The following is a 21,273-nucleotide window of genomic DNA, read 5'->3' as shown; positions in this document are numbered from 1 at the left end:
TTTTAGACCTTGTGGCTGCTCAGGGACGCACCTGGAGCTACACTTTCAGTAGTGGAGACAGCCGGAGCAGAGGATGGTGCTGGCAGCGCAGGCATCATGACAATGGTAGCTTGGGACACAGACTCTACAGGGGGTGGCACAAGTTTAACTGGAGGCTCACTGGCAACAGTAGTGAAGGAAGCAAGAGGTGTGGTGAACTGTGTAGGACCAGCTTCTAAAAGCCGGGAAAGAGTGGGAGCACCTAACATATAAAGAGGTACACAAAATGAAGTAAGAAGAAAGCACATAAACAAGAAGCAATAGCTACTTGAAGACTCAACTAAGAAAATTCTTTTGGTCTCAAAGGATGAGAGCAACTCCTGCACTGAGTAAGTTCATCATCTATATCCTTACCCTCTCTAACCTTACTTAAGATCTTCCTCCAAGTTAGGAATGAACCAAAGCACTTCCTCCAAGTTAGGAATGAACCAAAACACACAACATATATAAAAAATGGGTGGTGAGGCCAGATGCAGTGGCTCACGCCTGTAATGCAAGCACTTTGGGAAGCTAAGGCAGGTGGGTCACTTGCGGTCAAGAGGTTGAGACCAGCATGGGCAACATAGTAAAACCCTGCCTCTACTAAAAATACAAAAATACAAAAAAAAAATTAGCCAGGTGTGGTGGCGGGCACTGTAATCCCAGCTACTCAGGAGGCTGAGGGAGGAGAACTGCTTGAACCCTTGAACCAGGGAGGTGGAGATTGCAGGGAGCCAAGATCATGCCACCGCACTCCAGGTTGGGCGACAGAGCAAGGCTCTGTCTCCAAAAAAAAAAAAAAAAGGTGGTAATTCTTCCTCAGAGGAAAATTAATCATCAAGAAACAAAAAACTGGTATGAATAAATCTGTCACTTCTGCTAAAGTTCAGCATATTGTAAAACCACCCAAGTTTAACACCATTCAAATACCAATAAGGTTTGTATGGTATTCTATGGAGCTTTTTTTCCTTCCCTGCTTTATACTTTCTACCTCATTAAATTCTCATCACATCCTTGTGAAGTATATATGTTACAATAAAAAAGGAAACTGAGGCTCAAAAGCTAAGTTACCTATCCAAGGTCACAAAACCAATGTGTGGCAGGCCTTATTCCACTATTCTATAATCTTAGGTATCTCTAGCACCTTGATTTTGCAAGCTCTAAGAAAGCAGCTCAATATTACTCTCAATATCCATGCAGTGGTCAATCAGGGCTATCAGTATCTTGAAGACAGATGGCTTTATAATACGGAGACTACATTGTTTACCAGGTAAAGTAGCTCCAAAAAAAAGTTAGAAAAAGTTGGGCTTTAAATCTAGGACTGACAACTGCTTAGTAACAAACAGTGAAACTGAGTCAATGTCAAGTTCAACACCTCTGAGGTTGTAAAGGAAAAGTGGTAACTTACCTGACGCAGCAGGGGAGGCTGCAACAGTATTGGGTGTTTGCTGTATCTCCCCACCATGTATCATGGGAAGGACCCCGCCTACCTCCAGGAGGACACCTGTACTGTTCAGGTGGCCAGAAGCCACAGCCATTTCACTCTCATTGACCTACCAGGGAAGAATAGAGGTGAAGGCTACACTCAAGCTTTCCTTTACTACCATTTCCCAACAAAGCTCCAGCAGTTGGTCAAACTTCATGAGAACTAATAGTTAATATCCACGGAGAATAATTTAAGACTCAAGGGAAACTCTAAACTATAATGTTCAAAACTTATCTGACAAGAGTTCTCTGGAGAAGAGAACCAAAATAATTGTGATTCAGATACCTCAGGACCCATGGGTACTATCAACTTACTGTATTTTTTAAAAATTAACATTTAATTAGGAGATCTTTTCCTCTTTTGAACTTTTATTCCCCATGTCACATTTTAGGTCCCAGGCACTCCCTTCCAAGTACTAAATCACCACAGCTCTCAAACACCCACAGAAGTCTCCATACCAGTCTGGGGCTAGTAGGCAGGAGGCTGCCCTTCTTCAAGAGCTCTGACAGCAGAGGGGAGGGGGGTGGAGTTGCTTTCTGTCCAAGCATCTTTTTCTGGGGTGAATCATCTGTTACTGGGGTCATGGGGGCTTCTAAGGGTGCAGAGCCTGGAGGAAGGGTGTCAGGAATCCCAGGAAACGAGGTGACTGGGGTACTCGGCAAAGTCCCGGGGGTTACCTAAGAGACAACAGAGAACCTTTATCTGACTTCTCAAACTATGGAAGGTTCCCTACTAATCTGTATGGGTTAGTGTGTCTAACTATTATTTTATTAGTCCTGAGTGGAACTGCCCAGAAACCCTCTATCCCTCCTGCTCTTAGCCATACTTTTCTTCCCCACAATCTTCTCCTTCATCCACTCAAACCCACAATGACTCAACCATCCCACCCAACCTGCCTTTTATGAACTCCAATATTACATTTACAAGGATTTTGTCCCTTATTTCGCAGGAATTTCATAAGACTAGTATGAAACAATTCCTTAAAATAGTTTTTTACCTATCTCTCAGAAAGGTCAAAAGCCTCAATGCTTTTAGGTCCGGTCTTATCTCAGAGCACAGAACAGGGTAAATTAAGTCTTTAGCATTCAGATCAAGAGAGGAAGTTGCCTCTAGGCCAAAAGTGGTTTCCTCATCACTCAGCTCTGCCGGCTTATTGCCCCTTCACTTATCAATTCCCACAGAAGGAAATATACTCACCCCAGAGGTAGCCTCTTCCATAGTGGTTGGAGTCAAGTCCCCAAGTGGATAATCACCTCCTGGGGAGGCAGAATCTATAGGAGAGCGAACCATCACAGTGGGTAACCTCCGGGGGGGTGTTTTTACTGCTTGACGAGCTAGAACATAAAAGAGAACAATGTCCAAATCTTCAAGATTAAATAAATGACACTTGACACTATTCTACTATTATACAATAAAGGACAAATAGGAATGCTGCATTAGTAAAGCAACACAATGAGTCTGAATTAGAAAGCTTTAACACTTCTGGAGATGGATAACTTTTTAGCATAATTTTTCCTAAGGGCAATTTTCACACTAAGCAATCTCCTTTAACAATCTCAAACTACTTAATTATCCCAAAGGTCCTTGGAGTGGGAAAGTAGTTTAAACATCCTTTAAAATTCTCTTTAGCAACTTATTAATATTCTGCTTTTAAGAACAGGGAGGCTGGGTACAGCGGCTCATGGCCATAATCCCAGCACTTTGGGAGGCCAAGGCAGGTGGATCACCTGAGGTCAGGAGTTTGAGGCCAGCCTGCAAAACCCTATCTCTACTAAAAATACAAAAATTAGCCAGGCGTGGTGGCAGGCACCTGTAATGCCAGCTACGCGGGAGGCTGAAGCAGGAGAATCGCTTCAACCTGGGAGGCGGAGGTTGCAGTGACCCAAGATCACACCACTGCACTCCAGCCTGCACAGCAAAAGCAAAACTCAGCCTGGGGGAAAAACAAAAACAAAAACAGGCAAAGACCTCACTGGCTCACAGCATGTATTCCTAGAGTTGTAAATGCTTAAATTTTTCCCCTCATCCAATGACTGAGCTATTCTCAATCTTTTCACAGGCCCTTGACTTCTAAAACATTATGTTGAATATCTTCTTATCAAGCCTTTGTGTCCTAAAGTTAATTTAAGGTCTAGTGAGATCTGAAAACAACTCATATTCTATGAGTTTCTTCTTAGACATTAAGGGATGTTTTTATTCTGGTAGAAGAGAAAACTGCAAGTAAATTTAAATCAATGGATTCTATGTTACAAAATAGTCCAACTGTCATTAGCATGCAGTACTGTGCAATTAATTGCTAAACAGCTATACTAGGTCCAGCTTACCCTGATATGCAGCATCTGTAGCCTTCCTCTTTACTTCAGCCTCCTCTTCTTCCAATTTCTTTTTCCTAAACAGGGAATTAACAGTTGGATGCTAGACAGCTCTGGCTCCTCCCCAGAGTTCACAGAACCCTTACAAAGAAATTTTTTTGCCAGGCCAGCACTTTCTGGAAGAAAGGCCTAATCAGGAATTCTAACCAGCAAAACAGGGAACTGGAGTATAGTGCCTAACTCACAGTTCTTCACCTAGGTAAACTATAGCCACTTTAAAGTTAGAACTAAGTTATGTTTTCATACTGAAATGTTCCATCACATTACCTTCTAGGACTCACTCCCCCCTCCCAGCCACCAAGCCACTCTGCGCTTTCCCCTTCCAGAATCTGTCTGAAGTCTAAATGAATGGCAGTTGGAGGAAATAAGCCAGATTACTTGAGTAGAAAAGAGGGTAAAAAGAAAGAGGCACAGAAGAACAATATAATATAACCCACATTGCAATGTCATTGCAAAGCTCATCCAGTCTGCTGTCCATGTGTCCAGCTTGAATTAGTTCTGCATCTCTTTTTAGCCGTCTATAGGAAGAAAGAGAGGTAGGTAGACTAGGTTTTTTAATCTGCTATTTAAAAAGTTCCAACCAGTACCAGAAGACAGCCCCTATGTCTTTCTCAATCTTTTGGCATTCTCTTTGATAAGTACCTATATCTCTCCTGAGTTTCCTTTATCACTTTCTTTAGTTCCTCAACTCTCTCAGCAGTCAGTTTCCGAACAATGACATCTTCAACAGTTTCCACCACTTCTCCCTTTTCACCTCGTTTCCGTCTGTGGAAAATTGAAAAAAAAAAAAAAAAAATTCATATTCGAGTAAGAGAACATTTATCCCCTCTCCTACTTGCTTTTACCACTTTTATATCATCCAGTATTATAAGTAAGTATAAACCAGAATTCCTCAGTAAATACTCTCCACTAAAGAAATTTGGCTGAAGTACCTGGCTTTGTACTCACTTTGGTGTCTCAGTGGTCTCTAAAAGCTCCGAGTATTGGGAAGCACAATGCTATAAAAAAAGTGAAAATATGATGAGCAAGCCTGGAAAGAAATGACCTTTCAAAGTTTCAAGAGATTAGAGTAAGATTTAGAGAAGAGAACTATATGTAAGATGGGAGTGGTTTACTAGGAGGGCAAGTAACTTTATAATCAAATCAATTCAAAATAATCAAAACAAGACACAGAAAAAGGGCGTCTTATGGACTGGAGTTTGTGCATTTGGGGAAAGGCAACCTAACTGCCAATATTTATAGCTAATATCTACTAAGTAGTTACCACATGCAAGGCACTGTGTTAAATGTTTTACATGTATTACCTGAATTAACTTCACAACAAACCTGAAGCAACTCTTATCTCTATTTTACAAATGAAAAAACAGAGGATCATGGCCCAAAGTTTTTAGATGCAGTAATAATGAACCCAGATCTAATTCCCAAGCTTGGGCTCTTAACTGTTATGCAACACCAATAAGAAAGGTCTAATATGATCATACATGGATGGATTAGCAAACAGTAGGAAAAAGAAAAAGGTGTATTCTCAACTATTTTTCCACATCATGGTATAAAAGCTTTGTAATTAAAAGTCAGGGCCTGGTAGAGAACCTACTTTACAACCCAAAGACTGCTCTAAAAGAGCACTTGCTTGGGAACTTACTTTTTGAGAGAACCAGTCTGGAGGGCGGCCAGGTTCTGCAAAGGGCTTGATTGCTCTGCTAACTGATACCCTACAAAATGAGGAAAGCTTTATTACACATCAAGCAGTAAATAATAGGAGAGGTGTGCTGAGAGTGTAAGGCCTGGAGTTCAAACTTTGGAATAAAAAAGATGCCAATGGCCAGGCGCGGTAGCTCATGCCTGTCATCCCAGCACTTTGGGAGGCCAAGATGGGTGGATCACAAGGTCAGGAGATCGAGACCATCCTGGCCAACATGGTGAAACCCCATCTCTACTAAAAATACAAAAATTAGTTGGGCATGGTGGCAAGCACCTGCAGTCCCAGCTACTCAGGAGGCTGAGGCAGGAGAATCTCTTGAACACGGCGGGGCGGAGGTCACAGTGAGCCAAGATCTCGCCACTGCACTCCAGCCTAGGGACAGAGTGAGACTCTGTCTCAAAAAGAAGAAGGAAAAAAAAAAAAAAAAGATGCCAATGAATGCGAGGTGTGCAATGGGCCGTGCGTATAATTCCAGCACTCTGGGAGGCAGAGGTGAGAGGATAGCTTGAGCCCAGGAGTTCAAGCCACCCAAGGAGACCCCATCTCTACAAAAAAAAAAAAAAAATTGACAAGGTGTGGTGGTGCGTACCTGCAGCCTGTGGTCTCAGTTACTTGGGCAGCTGAGGTGGGAGGATCCCTTGAGCCCAGAAGAGGCTGCAGTGAGCCCAATTCATGCCACTGCACTCCAGCCTGGGTGACAGAGTGAGACCACTCCCTCCGCCATTCAAAAAAAAGAACAGCATGTATAGTATATAATCATTTGTGTTAAAAAATGACGGGGATGAGGAGGAAAAAGAAAGTATTTATTTGCTCACATAAAATTAATGCTGGAGAGACACAAGAAACTGCTAACACCAGTAGATGGGGGACAATAATGCGAGCAAGCCATTGCATATAATTTTGAACCTTATGACTTAGAATCTGCTGATAAAATAATAAAATTTAAAAATTTTTACTAAAGTATTCTTACACTATTTTTCTATGACTGGGCGTGGTGACTCAGGCCTGTAATCACAACGCTTCAGGAGGTTGAGGAGGGCAGATTGCTTGAGATGAGGAGCTTGAGACCAGCCTGGCCAACATGGTGAAACCCCATCTCTACTAAAAATACAAAAATTAGCCAGGCATGGTGGCGTGCACCTTTAATCACAGCTACTCGGGAGGCTGAGCTAGGACAATCGCTTAAATCCAGGAGGTGGAGGTTGCAGTGAGCTGAGATTGTGCCACTGCATTCCAACCTGGCTGACACAGCAAGACTCCATCTCAAAAAACAAAACAAAAAAAAGGATTCTTAACACTATCTAATAAAAATGTGAGGAAATATACAGATTAAATTCTATTTTAAACCAGTTTACCTATTTTGTTTAAAAATGAGCTTAGTTTATATATATACACATATATGTATATATGTACACATGTACACACATCTGTGTATATATACACACACACATGCATATGTATATACATACACACACGTAACACACAAATATATGTGATGTGTATACACACACGCACACACACACAAACACACACTGTTTTTGTTTAGACAGTATCTCACTTTGTCACCCAGACTTCATGGCACAATCATGGCTCACTATAGCTTCCACCTCTGAGGCTTAGGCAACCTCCTACTGCAGCCCCACCCAAGTAGCTGAAATCACAGATGCACCATCATGCCTGGCTAATTTTCTTTTTTGTAGGGAACAGGGTCTCTCATGTTGCCTCCCTGGCTCAAGCCATCCTCACATCTCAGCTTCCCGAGTAGCTGGAACTATAGGCACACACCACCAAACCGAGCTAATATTTTTATGTTTTTTGGAGAGACACAGTTTTGTCATATTGCGCAGACTGGTCTCCAATTCATCATCTCAAGCGACCTGCCCGCCTTGGCCTCCCAAAGTTCTGGGATTACAGATGTGAGCCACTGCACCCAGCCCCATTCTATTCTCTAGTTCTATGAGGTCTGTAATTTTTCCTAGATTCTACATGTAACTGAGATCATATGGTATTTATGTGTCTAGCTTATTTCACTTTACATACTATCCTCCAGGCTCAACCATGGAATCACAAATGAAGGATTTAATTCTTTTTTATGGCTCAACAGTATTCCATTGTGTATATAAATATATATGTGTGTATGTGTGTGTGTGTGTGTGTGTGTGTGTGTATCTCATATTTTCTTTACCTGTTCATCTGTTAACGGATACTATAATAATTACCTTAATTGTGGATAGTTTCACAGATGTATATATATTTCAAAAGTACCATATCTTATGCTTTAAATATGTGCAGTGGCCAGGTGTGGTAGCTCACGCCTATAATCCTAGCACTTTGGGAAGCCAAGGCAGGTGGATCATCTGAAGTCAGGAGTTCAAGACCAGCCTGGCCAACATGGCAAAACCCCATCTCTACCAAAAAATACAAAAATTAGCCAGGCATGCTGGCGTAGGCCTGTAGTCCCAGGTACTCGGGAGGCTGAGGTGGCAGAATCACTTGAACCTGGGAGGCAGAGGTTCCAGTGAGCCAAGATTGCGCCACTGCACTCCAGCCTGGGCAACAGAGTGAGACTCCACCCCCCCGCCCCCCCGCCCAAAAAAAGGTAGAGTTTACTGCACATCAATTATATCACAAAAAAGTTGTTAAAAGGGAAGGGATGTGACCTTTCTTACCAACCCCCTTCCTTCTTGTTGCATGGATCAAGGATGTGATAGCTGAAGGTCAAGCAGCCACCGTGAACCATAAGATAACCAGAAGATAAACTATGTGCTGAGGAAGGTGGCACAGAAAGAGAAGATCCTGAGCCTCTAATGTCACTGTGAAGTTGCTATGAGAGCTGCTGACTGCCTAGACTTCCTGTGTGACAAAAAATAAACTCAAGTTTTTAACCCATTTCTTTGTTGCGGTTGCTCTTTTTATATAGTGTTTTTGTTTTTATGGTGGCCACGTATTACTTCAGAAATTAGATTTAAAAAACAAACAAGGCCAGGCGTGGTGGCTCACGCCTGTAATCCCAGCACTTTGGGAGGCTGAGGCGGGTGGATTACCTGAGGTCGGGAGCTCAAGACCAGCCTGACCAACATGGAGAAACCCCATCTCTACTAAAAATACAAAATTAGCCAGGCATGGTGGCGCATGCCTGTAATCCCAGCTACTCGGGAGGCTGAAGCAGGAGAATCACTTGAACCCGGGAGGTGGAGGTTGCGGTGAGCCGAGACTGCGCCATTGCACTCCAGCCTGGGCAAAAAGAGCGAAACTCCGTCACACACACACACACACACACAAAATGCTAGGAAGCATGACAATCAGCAAAGTACTGAATTGTTTATCAATGTGGCAAGAGAGTTAAATTCATAATGGATGATGCAAAAAAAAAAACAACGGGGGTGAGGGGCTGATACCAAGAAAGGTAAAATGATGACAGTTCTAGGCTGGGAGTGTTGGCTCACGTCTATAATCCTAGCACTTTCGAGGGCTAAGGTGGGAGGATCACTTGAGCCCAGGAGTTCGAGACCAGCCTGGGCAACAAGTGACAAAAAAACCCAAAAAATCAGCCAAGCATGACGGCAAGGGTCTGTAGTCCCAGCTACTCAGGAGGCTAAACTGGGAGGATCACTTGAGGCCAAGAGTTGGAGACCAGCCTGGGGAACATAGTGGGACCTCGTCTCTACAAAAACATAAATATTTAAATTAAAAAAAAAAAAAAGTCCAGCCTGGGCAACATGGCAAAACCCCATCCCTACCAAAAAATACAAAAATGAGCCGGGGATGATGGCATGTGCCCGTAGTCCCAGCTACTCAGGAGGCTGAGGCCGGAGAATCACTTGAGCCCAGGAGGCAGAGGTTGCAGTGAACCAAGATTGCACCACTGCACTCCAGCCTGGGTGACAGTGAGACCCTGTCTGCAAAAAAAAAAAAAAAAAAAAAAAGCGAACATAATAGAGTTACTACATAACCCAGCAATTTCACTCCTTGAATAAAAAACTCAAGAGAATTAAAAACATTGTCCACAACCTTGTACACAAATGTGCGTATCATCAGCATTATTCATAATGGTCAAAAAGTGGAAACAACCCAATTGTCTATCAAGCGATGGATAAACAAAATTTGGTATATTCATACAACAGATTATTATTCAGCTAAAAAGGAATTAAGTATTGATACATGCTATATAAGAATGAACCTTAAAAGCGTTATGTCAGCCAGGCGCGGTGGCTCACTCCTGTAATCCCAGCACTTTGGGAGGCCGAGGTGGGCTGATCACGAGGTCAGGAGATCAAGACCACCCTGGCTGACATGGTGAAAGCCCGTCTCTACTAAAAATAAAAAAAATTAAGTGAGCTGAGATCCGGCCACTGCACTCCAGCCTGGGCGACAGAGCGAGACTCCGCCTCAAAAAAAAAAAAAAAAAAATAAAATAAAATAAAAAAAAAAAAAATAAAATAAAAATAAAAAAAATTAGCTGAGCGTGGTGGCGGGCGCCTGTAGTCCCAGATATTCGAGAGGCTAAGGCAGGAGAATGGCATGAACCCAGGAGGCGGAACTTGCAGTGAGCCAAGATTGCGCCACTGCACTCCAGCCTGGGCAACAAAGCAAGAGCCTCAAAAAATAAAAAATAAAAAAAATAAAAATAAAATGTTCTAAAATTAGATTGTGGTAATGGCTGCACAACTGTCAATATACTAAAAACCATTATATTGTACATCTTAAGTAAGTTAATTTTATAGTATGTGAATTATATCTCAATAAAGCTATTTAAAAAAAAAAATACAGCTGGCCTGGTGGCTCACACCCGTAATCCCAGTAGGTTGGGAGGTTGAGGTGGGCAGATCTCTTGAACCCAGGAGTTCAAGACCAGCCTAGGAAACATGATGAAACCCCTATCTCTACAAAAAAATACAAAAAATTATCTGGGCATGGTGGTGTGCACCTGTAGTCCCAGCTACTAAAGAGGCTGAGGTGGGAGGATCACTTGAGCCTCAGACATGGAGGTTGCAGTGAGCCAAGATCACACCACTGCACTCCAGCCTGGGCCACAAAGTGCAACCCTGTCTCAAAAAAAAAAAAAAAAAAAGGCCGGCAGCAGTGGCTCACGCCTGTAATCCCAGCACTTTCGGAGGCCGAGGCGGGCAGATCATGAGGTCAGGTGATTGAGACCAGCGTGGCCAACATGGTGAAACCTTGTCTCTACTAAAAATACAAAATTAGCCAGGCATGGCCAGGCGCAGTGGCTTACGCCTGTAATCCTAGCACTTTGGGAGGCTGAGGCCAGTGGATCACCTGAGGTCAGGAGTTCGAGACCAGCCTGGCCAACATGGCGAAACTCTGTCTCTACTAAAAACTAAAAAAATTAGCTGGGCGTGGCTGCACCACTGCATTCCAGCCTGGGCGAGAGAAGGAGACTGTCTCAAAAAAAAAAAAAAAAAAAAGGAAGAAGAAAAAGAAAGTCTACTTACAGCTTAATATGATTAACTACAGAAATCTATCAATGTGAAAGAGTATCTAACAATTTCTAAGACCCAGAAAAGCTGACATCCTAGATAGCTTACCAATTTTGATCTCCACTTCTCATGACAGAAGATGCTAAACACAGCTTCTCTCGGATGGACCATGGCTCTGTGGGGCCAGTACTCAGCAGCTTGTGTTCTGGGAAACGAAAAAAAAAAAAAAAAGCCTTGGAAGCAACCACTGAGACTGTAGTGCTAAGCTCCAAAATCCCCAAAAAGGGGACTAAAAGCCTAATACAAAATATTCCAACTTGTTAGGACAAAGTGAGCTACTATCACCAAATCTTGATTTTCACCTCTCCAAGTGAAGTATCACCAGTGACCGTGGTACCAATTTGTTGCATGTGAATTATTAACATTTTATTTCTTAAAACGCCACGGCTTGAAGCTCCGCTTTATTAAAAAATTGGGAATGTCAGATTAGGCAGTTCTACCTAAAAGCCCAGTTTTAAGAATACTGGACTTTATTCCAGTTTGAACTTATTCAGGGCTTATTTCCCAGGAACCCGAGCGGCCAGCCCCTCCTACAACCCCGCCTCCCTCTTAGCATAAACTTGTTTACTTCTCTCAGATCCTCTACTCCAAATGTCGGGCCTAAAAGACCTTTTCAGTCCACTAAAAGAAAAATGGCTGAAATCCCCGAGATGCAATTTCCTGAGTGGCAAGAAAAGCTCATGGTTAAAAGGCCCCACTTCCACTGCCTCACAAACGTCGGACAAAAAATGAATGGCTCTTTGAGGTGCCGGTTACTCCGTCTGGCTCATAACATCTTTTCGTCTGCACGCCCAAGTTTCTAGAGTGCTTTTACGGTTACCCCGAAGGGCTCCTAACACACTAGGATTCACTAAGCTCCTTCTCTCACACCTCCGCTCCCTCCCTGAGAAACAAGACCCCAGATTTCTGGGCCCCCAAACGTTGGTCTTCACGATGCTGTGGAGCGCAAGTCTCTGAAAACCCTGAGCTCTCAAGCAAACCACTTCTCCCACTCCCTAAGCGTGTAACAAAAATATGGTGCCTAGCCTCGGATCTACAAACGCCTTTCACGCAAAACCTGCTCAGATACTCACTGCCCGTTCCCGTCGCCATCTTGGCCCCGAAGTCTCCAACCCTGAGGAGAGACGGTCTGGTAGGGCCGAAACCCTGGAATTCTGGGAAGTAGAGTACCGGCGTTGGTTCGCGGTGCCTCCTGGGAAATGTCGTTTTTTCCCCTAAGACAAAGCAAGCACCCTAAACCAGTTATCCTGTGCAATCCTTTTAAGATTTTTGCTAAGGAAGGACAGGGGTTGGCGGCTGAAGCCTCAAGATTTCCTTTAGGGTTCTTAGGTAAGAAATGTCTAAGGTTCAAGAAAAAGGGTTAAGCTGGAAGAATCCCAAGCGAAATAACTCCTAACCCGCGACAGTTGGTAACCCGGACCCACATTAGATCTGAGAGGTCAAGCGGATGCAAACTACTGGAATTCCAGTCGGACCCGCCCCTTTTCCTTACGCGGATTGGTAGCTGCAGACTTCCCTATCTCATTGGCCGAACGAACGCAGCGCGTAATTTAAAATATTGTATCGGTAACAAAGCTGCACCTCGTGGGCGGAGTTGTGCTCTCCGGCTGCGAAAGTCCAGGTTCGGCGACTAGGTGTGAGTGAGCCGGTACCCGAGGAGGAGCAAGTGGCACGTCTTCGGGTGAGTGTGCGGCTGTGCTGGAGCCCGGGTTACCAGCTCTTGCCCACGCGGAATAGGCTTTAAGAAATCGGAACTGCAGCCATCTGTTTTTCTCTTAATGCTGCATCTCTGTTCTCACGGTGGTCCTTGGGTTGAGGTTAGAGAAGGAGCCGAGGGATCCTGACACCACCTCCACAGCACCGGCGGGCGAGGTGCCCTACTTTAGGCCTGGCCTTTTGCTTTTGGAGCCAGATTTCTGTGGACTTCTGTTCGCTTTCAGAAATGCAACCTCAAACTTCTCTCGATTGTTCATTAAGTGAACTTCTCTCATTCCCTTCCCCTTTGCCGATAATTAGAGGGGAAAGGAAGTAGGGAGCGGGACCCGGTGTCCTGGGGCAAGGGACTTATTACCTAAAATTCGCGGCCCCTTCTGTCCCTAAAGGTTCTTCTCCCTGCCCACTTTTTGGTCTCTTTTTAGACCTAGGCTGCCCCTGCCGTCATGTCGCAAGGGATCCTTTCTCCGCCAGCGGGCTTGCTGTCCGATGACGATGTCGTAGTCTCTCCCATGTTTGAGTCCACAGCTGCAGATTTGGGGTCTGTGGTACGCAAGAACCTGCTGTCAGACTGCTCTGTCATCTCTACCTCCCTAGAGGACAAGCAGCAGGTAAAGGAACTGGGGAGTGGCTGGGGCAGAAAGTGACATCCTCAGGTCAATAGTTGTCCATACACGGTAGTATGAGGTCAAAGACTAGCAATCCTGAAGGTTTGAGAGATCAATTCAAAATTAGGGGCATGTAGGACAAAATGGCTACGAAAAGAAAAAAAAATTAAGGGCATGACAAGTAAAAAAAAAATTAAGAGTTGTGTGTCCAGAAGAACTATTATTTGCATTGCATTAATGAAATACCCTCAAGTGCATGCTCTCAGTTAATCAGGGAATAATAGTTATCTCTCTTTGCCTTGAGGCCCAGTTGTGCTAAATAATTTGCACAAGGTCATATAGGCATTATGTAAGTGGAATGTATGTTCAGGTTTTGATAGTATCACCATAGCTTCAATTTGTTGTAGCTTTCCTGCTAGGCCAGGGTTTCTCCATCACAGCATTGTTGACATTTGGGGCTAGACAGTTCTTGTAGGGATCTGTCCTGTATATTGTAAGATGTTTAACAGCATTCCTGACATCTACCCACTAGATGTCAGTAGTGCCTTCCCATTTGTGACAATCAAAAAATGTCTTCAGGCACTTCAGGCATTGCTTAAATGGCCTTTGGAGTGGAAATAACCCTGGTTGAGAAACACTGTACTAGGTCCTATGCTAAACATTAACATACATTGTCACATTTTGTGCTTTTATAGAGTTTCTCTTAGAGACTTAAAAAGTTCCATGACAGCATGGTCCTTGATAATGTCTCTCACTATGGACTATCAGAGCTTCTCAGTTCCTAGGCCATAGTAGGCACTCTAAATATCTGCGGGTTTTTTTGTTTTTTTGGGTTTTTTTGTTTGTTTGCTTGTTTGTTTGTTTTTGAGATGGAGTGTCGCTCTGTCGCCCAGGCTGGAGTGCAGTGGCACAATCTCTGCTCACTGCAACCTCCGCCTCCCGGGTTCAAGTAGTTCTCCCTCCCTCAGCCTCCTCAGTAGCTGGGATTACAGGCACCCCCCACCAAGCCCAGCTAATTTTTGTATTTTTAGTAGAGACGGGATTTTGCTGTGTTGGCCAGGCTGGTCTGGAATGCCTGACCTCAGGTGATCCCCCTCCCCTCAGCCTCCCAAAGTGCTGGGATTACAGGCGTGAGCCACTGCGCCCGGCCTCTAAGTATCTGCTGAATTAATGACATGGGTGCTATTATTAACTCCATTCTACAGATGAGGAAATTGAGGCAAAGACTTTCAAGAACTCATAGTTCAAGGTCTCATAGTTACTAAGTGATGGAATTGGGACTCAAATTCAAGTGTGTTTGCCTCTGCTTTGCTTTAATATCACATACAAATTTTCATACCAGTCAATAAATTCTAACTCAGATCATTGGTGTGGCAAGCCAGGTTTGCAGGATAATGATGAGACAGGGAAGGGTGACAAAGTAGTAAAAATGTCCATGTGGGTTGGAATGATTGTGGAACCAAAGAGTAGCTGCACAGAGACATTTGAGGTGAAATGGGGTACTGTTATCATGGTTCCTAGAAACTACTGTTTGCCCATTTGCTGCTGAAATTAATCTGTGGTTCTGGGCTGGAATTCTGCCACAGGTTCCATCTGAGGACGGTACGGAGAAGGTGAAAGTATACTTGAGGGTTAGGCCCTTGTTACCTTCAGAGTTGGAGCGACAGGAAGATCAGGTAAGTGTCTGAGAAGGGAGGATTTAAGGTGAAATGATGCCGTACAAAAGATTCCCAGGAATGCCTTTTGTGACAACTGTATTTTCTCCCTTCTCAGGGTTGTGTCCATATTGACAATGTGGAGACCCTTGTTCTACAAGCACCCAAGGACTCTTTTGCCCTGAAGAGCAATGAGCGGGGAATTGGCCAAGCCACCCACAGGTTCACCTTTTCCCAGGTATGAAGGGTACTGGTTTGTGAACAAAGGACCAACATGTAAGGGCAACTTTATTCCCTCTTTAGAGGGAAAGCTTCTCTACCTGACTGTGAGTTCCTTGTATATGCACACCTACAATTTTGAGGGCCCTAGTTATGTGTTAGTCAATGTGTCAAGCAACATATGTATATCAATTCTGAAAAATTCTATTGCTATTATCATTATTTCCTTATTTTCCTCACAAGGATAGTGTGGCTCAATGAATGTAATATTGCTGAAGCCATGTAGCTAGTCACTGGTAGAGTTAGGACCTGAGTCTAGATCCATGTATCTCCAAAGCCCACGCTTGTGGGCCATTATATTACCCCATTGTGTGTGCAGCATCAGGCCTAGGGCATAGCATTCCTTAAGTGTTTGTTGATTTGGTTGAAAGATGGACTAGCAGAGAGTGCTTGAGTCCTCAGTGTTTAGGGAACAGCTGGCAGGAAGAAGCTGCTTGAGTGGTCTCCAGAGCCAACCACTCAAGAAGGAATATATCTGCTGGCTCTGCACAGGAGGCAAGTGGGAGATGAAGGATAGGCCTCTAAAAAACTGGGTCTCTCTCTAGATCTTTGGGCCAGAAGTGGGACAAGCATCCTTCTTCAACCTAACTGTGAAGGAGATGGTAAAAGATGTACTCAAAGGGCAGAACTGGCTTATCTATACATATGGAGTCACTAACTCAGGGAAAACCCACACAATTCAAGGTAAGTAGTAAGACTTCACAGGATTCCTGATTGGCTGGTAATGGTGTTATTTTTACCTTTTGAGCCTCTGAGTTAGGGGAAGAAGGGCACTTGCCTCAGCTGTCCATCATATGCCTCCAGGTACCATCAAGGATGGAGGGATTCTCCCCCGGTCCTTGGCGCTGATCTTCAATAGCCTCCAAGGCCAGCTTCATCCAACACCTGATCTAAAGCCCTTGCTCTCTAATGAGGTAATCTGGCTAGACAGCAAGCAGATCCGACAGGAGGAAATGAAGAAGCTGTCCCTGCTAAATGGAGGCCTCCAAGAGGTAAAGCATTGATATCCATGGCAGTGGGGGTAGGGGGTACAAATCTCGGGGAAGTTTTGTGCTTACCTTCTCCCTGTGCCCCTCCAGGAGGAGCTGTCCACTTCCTTGAAGAGGAGTGTCTACATTGAAAGTCGGATAGGTACCAGCACCAGCTTTGACAGTGGCATTGCTGGGCTCTCTTCTATCAGTCAATGTACCAGCAGTAGCCAGCTGGATGGTATGTACCATGACTGGGCTCTGCCAAGAAATAGTAGGAACTCACTCCCTGTTCCTAATAGCTGCCAGGAGTACAGACCAGAGGTTGCAATCTGAGGTGTGCCTTCCAAGGCCCCTGCAGGCCAAAAGAGAGATGAACTGCTCTAGATTGATGCCCTATACATTGGCTTCTTCCCCAGAAACAAGTCACCAATGGGCACAGCCAGACACTGCCCCAGTACCTGTCCCGGCAGACATTCGCTTCTCCGTCTGGGTCTCGTTCTTTGAGATCTACAACGAACTGCTTTATGACCTATTAGAACCACCTAGCCAACAGCGCAAGAGGCAGACTTTGCGGCTATGCGAGGATCAAAATGGCAATCCCTATGTGAAAGGTAAAGGAACATGGGGGAAGCTGGCATGAACGCTGGAGGGCAACTGGGGAGAGACTGGCAAGAGTTGGATGTTCCCATCTTACACCCCTCTCCTTTGGCCCCAGATCTCAACTGGATTCATGTGCAAGATGCTGAGGAGGCCTGGAAGCTCCTGAAAGTGGGTCGTAAGAACCAGAGCTTTGCCAGCACCCACCTCAACCAGAATTCCAGCCGCAGGTGAGTAGATTGTAAGAATAAACTCTTCACTGTGTTCCAGGAAACATTAGTCCTCTGCCTGGTTATGGAAGATGTGCAATGACTTTTTGTTTTTCTTAACTTCCAGTCACAGCATCTTCTCAATCAGGATCCTACACCTTCAGGGGGAAGGAGATATCGTCCCCAAGATCAGCGAGTAAGTTTTTCCATTTAGAAATGTGGGCTTCTTGGCCATAAATGATAGTTGGGAAAGCATGGAGGAGATCCTTAGGGGAACTACTTGTTCTCCTTCTTTGGGTACAGAGATTCTTAGTGGGCCATCCCCTTTCCAGAATTACAAAAAGGGCCAGAAGGCTCAACATGTGAGGCCCTTATGTCAGATCCTGTGCATCATTCTAGGCTGTCACTCTGTGATCTGGCTGGCTCAGAGCGCTGCAAAGATCAGAAGAGTGGTGAACGGTTGAAGGAAGCAGGAAACATTAACACCTCTCTGCACACCCTGGGCCGCTGTATTGCTGCCCTTCGTCAAAATCAGCAGAACCGGTGAGCTTTTGACTATAAGCCCTGGGCTCAGAAATTTGCTAAGAGACTTCCTGGTCACCAGTGGGGATGGTGCTAGGATACCCAAAGGACTGGTGTTCTGCTCACAGCTCTATTATCTCTGATTCTCTGCCAGGTCAAAGCAGAACCTGGTTCCCTTCCGTGACAGCAAGTTGACTCGAGTGTTCCAAGGTTTCTTCACAGGCCGAGGCCGTTCCTGCATGATTGTCAATGTGAATCCCTGTGCATCTACCTATGATGAAACTCTTCATGTGGCCAAGTTCTCAGCCATTGCTAGCCAGGTGAGAAGCCAGAGGTGTGATGGGTGTGCTCACTTGGAACTAGTAACTCTAAGAAAGCTCCTAGGGACTACTTACGGAGTCAAGTAAGATATTTTTTTTCCCTCTAGCTTGTGCATGCCCCACCTATGCAACTGGGATTCCCATCCCTGCACTCGTTCATCAAGGAACATAGTCTTCAGGCACCCCCCAGCTTAGAGAAAGGAGCTAAGGCAGACGCAGGCCTTGATGATGACATTGAAAACGAAACTGACATCTCCATGTATGGCAAAGAGGTGAGAATACAAGAAAGCTTTAGTGTAGCAGCTTAGTAGCTACACATTTTTCCATAGTGCCTTCCAGGTGGGCTTGTGCCTTTTGAGGGCATGAGCGTCTGATGACCTCTGACATGTGTGTCTCTCCTAGGAGCTCCTGCAAGTAGTGGAAGCCATGAAGACACTGCTTTTGAAGGAACGACAGGAAAAGCTGCAGCTGGAGATGCATCTCCGAGATGAAATTTGCAATGAGATGGTAGAACAGATGCAACAGCGGGAACAGTGGTGCAGGTACTAGCTGAGTGACCCCTCTTGCTCTGTCACCTGGGACAGAGGGTGGGAAGTAAGGAGTTAGGTGGAGTTGTGCCTCAAGATCTGTATCCCAAGTTCACTCCTCGGAACCTTCACTTACTTCTCTTTTCTCCTCTGTTTCTGACAGTGAACATTTGGACACCCAAAAGGAACTATTAGAGGAAATGTATGAAGAAAAACTAAATATCCTCAAGGAGTCACTGACAAGTTTTTACCAAGAAGAGATTCAGGTGAGTTGCCCTGAGCCAGCTCCAATTAGCTGCTCAGATTTCCATCACTAGCTTGCCTGAAGTAAAGCGATTTTATAAACTACTCCAGTAAGGGCAGGAATATAGAACTCCCTTTTCTCTATTACCCATAGTGCTTTGGGTTCAACCTATGTTTGGTGAATTAAGGGTTTAGTTGGCCAGGAAATCATATTAAGTGCTAACAAAAGGTTTTCAAGGGATCAGTGTCACAAGTGCTTTGTTTGTTCAGTCATCTGTCTTGGCAGTATTTTTCTGGCTCTGCAAAGAATTGTGCTCTCTGCTTCCCTCTTAGGAGCGTGATGAAAAGATTGAAGAGCTAGAAGCTCTCTTGCAGGAAGCCAGACAACAGTCAGTGGCCCATCAGCAATCAGGGTCTGAATTGTCCCTACGGCGGTCACAAAGGTTGGCAGCTTCTGCCTCCACCCAGCAGCTTCAGGAGGTTAAAGCTAAATTACACCAGTGCAAAGCAGAGCTAAACTCCACCACTGAAGGTGAGGAAAGAGACAGGCAGGAAACAACAGTGGTTCAGGGAAGAGCTGTTACTCAAACCCAGGCCCTCTAACTCCTGCTGTAACATAATTTCCTAAACTGCAAGCTACATCCCCCTGACATTTCAATCTAGGATGCACATAGCCTCACTTTTTATATTTGCTGCAAGCTACTGTTAGTTAAAGAGGTTAGTCCAAGGCTAAAACACCCCCCACATATTTTAAATTTCCTGTTTCCTTCCCTCAGAGTTGCATAAGTATCAGAAAATGTTAGAACCACCACCCTCAGCCAAGCCCTTCACCATTGATGTGGACAAGAAGTTAGAAGAGGGCCAGAAGGTAATTACATTTCTCTGTTTACCAAACTCTTACCTAAGGTAATTTCCCACATGCAACACTCTATCACTGGTTCATGTGAAGACAAGATGTTCGTTGTGCACAGTTCAGGAAAGTGGCTATTTCACTCAGCTGACTAGCCTTTCTAATTTTACTTCTCTTCAAATGGCTACCTGACCCCTCCAGATCATTATCCTGGTTGCTCTTGGCTACAATATGATTCCTACTTCCCCTTTTTCAGAATATAAGGCTGTTGCGGACAGAGCTTCAGAAACTTGGTGAGTCTCTCCAATCAGCAGAGAGAGCTTGTTGCCACAGCACTGGGGCAGGAAAACTTCGTCAAGCCTTGACCACTTGTGATGACATCTTAATCAAACAGGTTAGGGCAAATTATATACCCACTTCTCTCCTCCCAGCCCACTCCAATGTGTATGTGAGAAAGGAAAGAGGACCAGAAGAAAAAGGTAAAGATTTTTAGGCTGAATTTATAGTGAGAGCAATATATTTGCAAAGTAAAAATAACTATTCTTTGTTAAGCATTTACTAAGTAGCAGGCACTGTGCTAAGTAATTTATAGGCATTTTCTGTCACAGTCACCTTACGGAAGTAGTTACTGTCATATTTCATCTAAAATGCTACTGATTATAAGAAACCATTATTTTATGTACTACTAAGAAAAAAGTAACAATTTAGCTATGACATTTCTCATCAGTAAGATGCATCCTGATTCCAGAGATATTAAAATGTTAAAACTGTATATCTTAAACTCAACATTTAATTTGATATCTAGAGACTGAAGCACTTAGAAATTAAATTTACTCAAGCTACCTTATGTGTTAGAAGATGTCCTATTCAGCACTGCTTATGTTTTGTTCTCAGAAAAATGTCCCCTTATTCAGTTATAAGCTCTGACCTTAAAGAGTTTTAATCTTTTAAGAAACAGTTGTTAGTAACTAGTAATGGATGGTATGTATTACCCTTAGCCCTCTCGTTTCTCTAATATACCAGACAAAAGTGTTTTCTCTAACTTTATTGATCTTCCTTAGGACCAGACTCTGGCTGAACTGCAGAACAACATGGTACTAGTGAAACTGGACCTTCGGAAGAAGGCAGCATGTATTGCTGAGCAGTATCATACTGTGCTAAAACTCCAAGGCCAGGTTTCTGCCAAAAAGCGCCTTGGTGCCAACCAGGAAAACCAGCAACCAAACCAACCACCACCAGGGAAGAAACCATTCCTTCGAAATTTACTTCCCCGGACACCAACCTGCCAAAGCTCAACAGACTGCAGCCCTTATGCCCGGATCCTACGCTCACGGCGCTCCCCTTTACTCAAATCTGGGCCTTTTGGCAAAAAGTACTAAGGCTATGGGGAAAGAGAAGAGCAGTCGTGGCCCTGAGGTGGGTCAGCTACTCTCCTGAAAAAATAGGTCTCTTTTATGCTTTACCATATATCAGGAATTATATCCATGATGCAATACTCAGACACTAGCTTTTTTCCCACTTTTATATTATAACCACCTATGTAATCTCATGGGTTTTTTTTTTATTTACTTCTATGGTATCTATGCACACAAAAACAGTTATATTAAAGATATTATTGTTCACATTTTTTATTGAATTCAAAATGTAGCAAAATCATTAAAACAAATTATAAAAGGGGCAGAAAAATTGAGAATCAAACATCA

General features: G+C 44.1%; 2 protein-coding genes across 10 annotated transcripts in view; one reads left to right on the top strand and one right to left on the bottom strand.

The window, feature by feature from the left end:
• Positions 1-12,237, bottom strand: part of BRD8 (bromodomain containing 8) — a 41,494-nt gene extending 29,257 nt beyond the window's left edge. For 4 of the 9 annotated variants that reach the window (XM_050795577.1, XM_050795576.1, XM_050795581.1 and 1 more), the window contains exons 1-11: positions 12,150-12,237; positions 11,125-11,221; positions 5,519-5,588; positions 4,825-4,874; positions 4,519-4,641; positions 4,314-4,394; positions 3,829-3,893; positions 2,702-2,838; positions 1,963-2,181; positions 1,427-1,571; positions 32-241 (exon numbers count right to left, since the gene is read on the bottom strand). In XM_050795577.1, the coding sequence (XP_050651534.1) occupies positions 32-241; positions 1,427-1,571; positions 1,963-2,181; positions 2,702-2,838; positions 3,829-3,893; positions 4,314-4,394; positions 4,519-4,641; positions 4,825-4,874; positions 5,519-5,588; positions 11,125-11,221; positions 12,150-12,168 (1,216 nt within the window). In that variant the 5' untranslated portion in view covers positions 12,169-12,237. The remainder of the gene's footprint in view (positions 1-31; positions 242-1,426; positions 1,572-1,962; positions 2,182-2,701; positions 2,839-3,828; positions 3,894-4,313; positions 4,395-4,518; positions 4,642-4,824; positions 4,875-5,518; positions 5,589-11,124; positions 11,222-12,149) is intronic. The other 5 variants (XM_050795578.1, XM_050795585.1, XM_050795579.1 and 2 more) reach the window with 3 other exon arrangements.
• A 391-nt stretch (positions 12,238-12,628) lies between these two features.
• Positions 12,629-21,256, top strand: KIF20A (kinesin family member 20A). Its single transcript, XM_050795586.1, has 19 exons — positions 12,629-12,757; positions 13,215-13,400; positions 14,984-15,073; positions 15,171-15,290; positions 15,877-16,015; positions 16,136-16,323; positions 16,411-16,540; positions 16,719-16,913; positions 17,018-17,129; positions 17,236-17,304; positions 17,508-17,651; positions 17,785-17,950; positions 18,058-18,222; positions 18,353-18,492; positions 18,641-18,743; positions 19,054-19,252; positions 19,497-19,588; positions 19,827-19,964; positions 20,632-21,256. The coding sequence occupies exons 2-19, from the start codon at positions 13,236-13,238 to the stop codon at positions 20,947-20,949; spliced, it is 2,673 nt and encodes an 890-aa protein (XP_050651543.1). The 5' UTR covers positions 12,629-12,757; positions 13,215-13,235; the 3' UTR covers positions 20,950-21,256.
• Positions 21,257-21,273: the final 17 nt, after the last annotated feature.

This window comes from Macaca thibetana, chromosome 6, assembly GCF_024542745.1.
Source record: "Macaca thibetana thibetana isolate TM-01 chromosome 6, ASM2454274v1, whole genome shotgun sequence".
Taxonomy (NCBI): Eukaryota; Metazoa; Chordata; class Mammalia; order Primates; family Cercopithecidae; genus Macaca; species Macaca thibetana.
Note: the sequence above shows the minus strand (reverse complement) of the source record. Positions and strands in the feature narration are given on the sequence as shown.

Excerpts from the sequence above, each read along its gene's own strand:
- KIF20A (XM_050795586.1), top strand. The coding sequence starts at position 13,236 with ATGTCGCAAGGGATCCTTTCTCCGCCAGCGGGCTTGCTGTCCGATGAC. Across the intron at positions 18,493-18,640 it reads CAGCGGGAACAGTGGTGCAG|TGAACATTTGGACACCCAAA; the intron begins GTACTAGCTGAG and ends TGTTTCTGACAG. Across the intron at positions 19,965-20,631 it reads ATGACATCTTAATCAAACAG|GACCAGACTCTGGCTGAACT; the intron begins GTTAGGGCAAAT and ends GATCTTCCTTAG.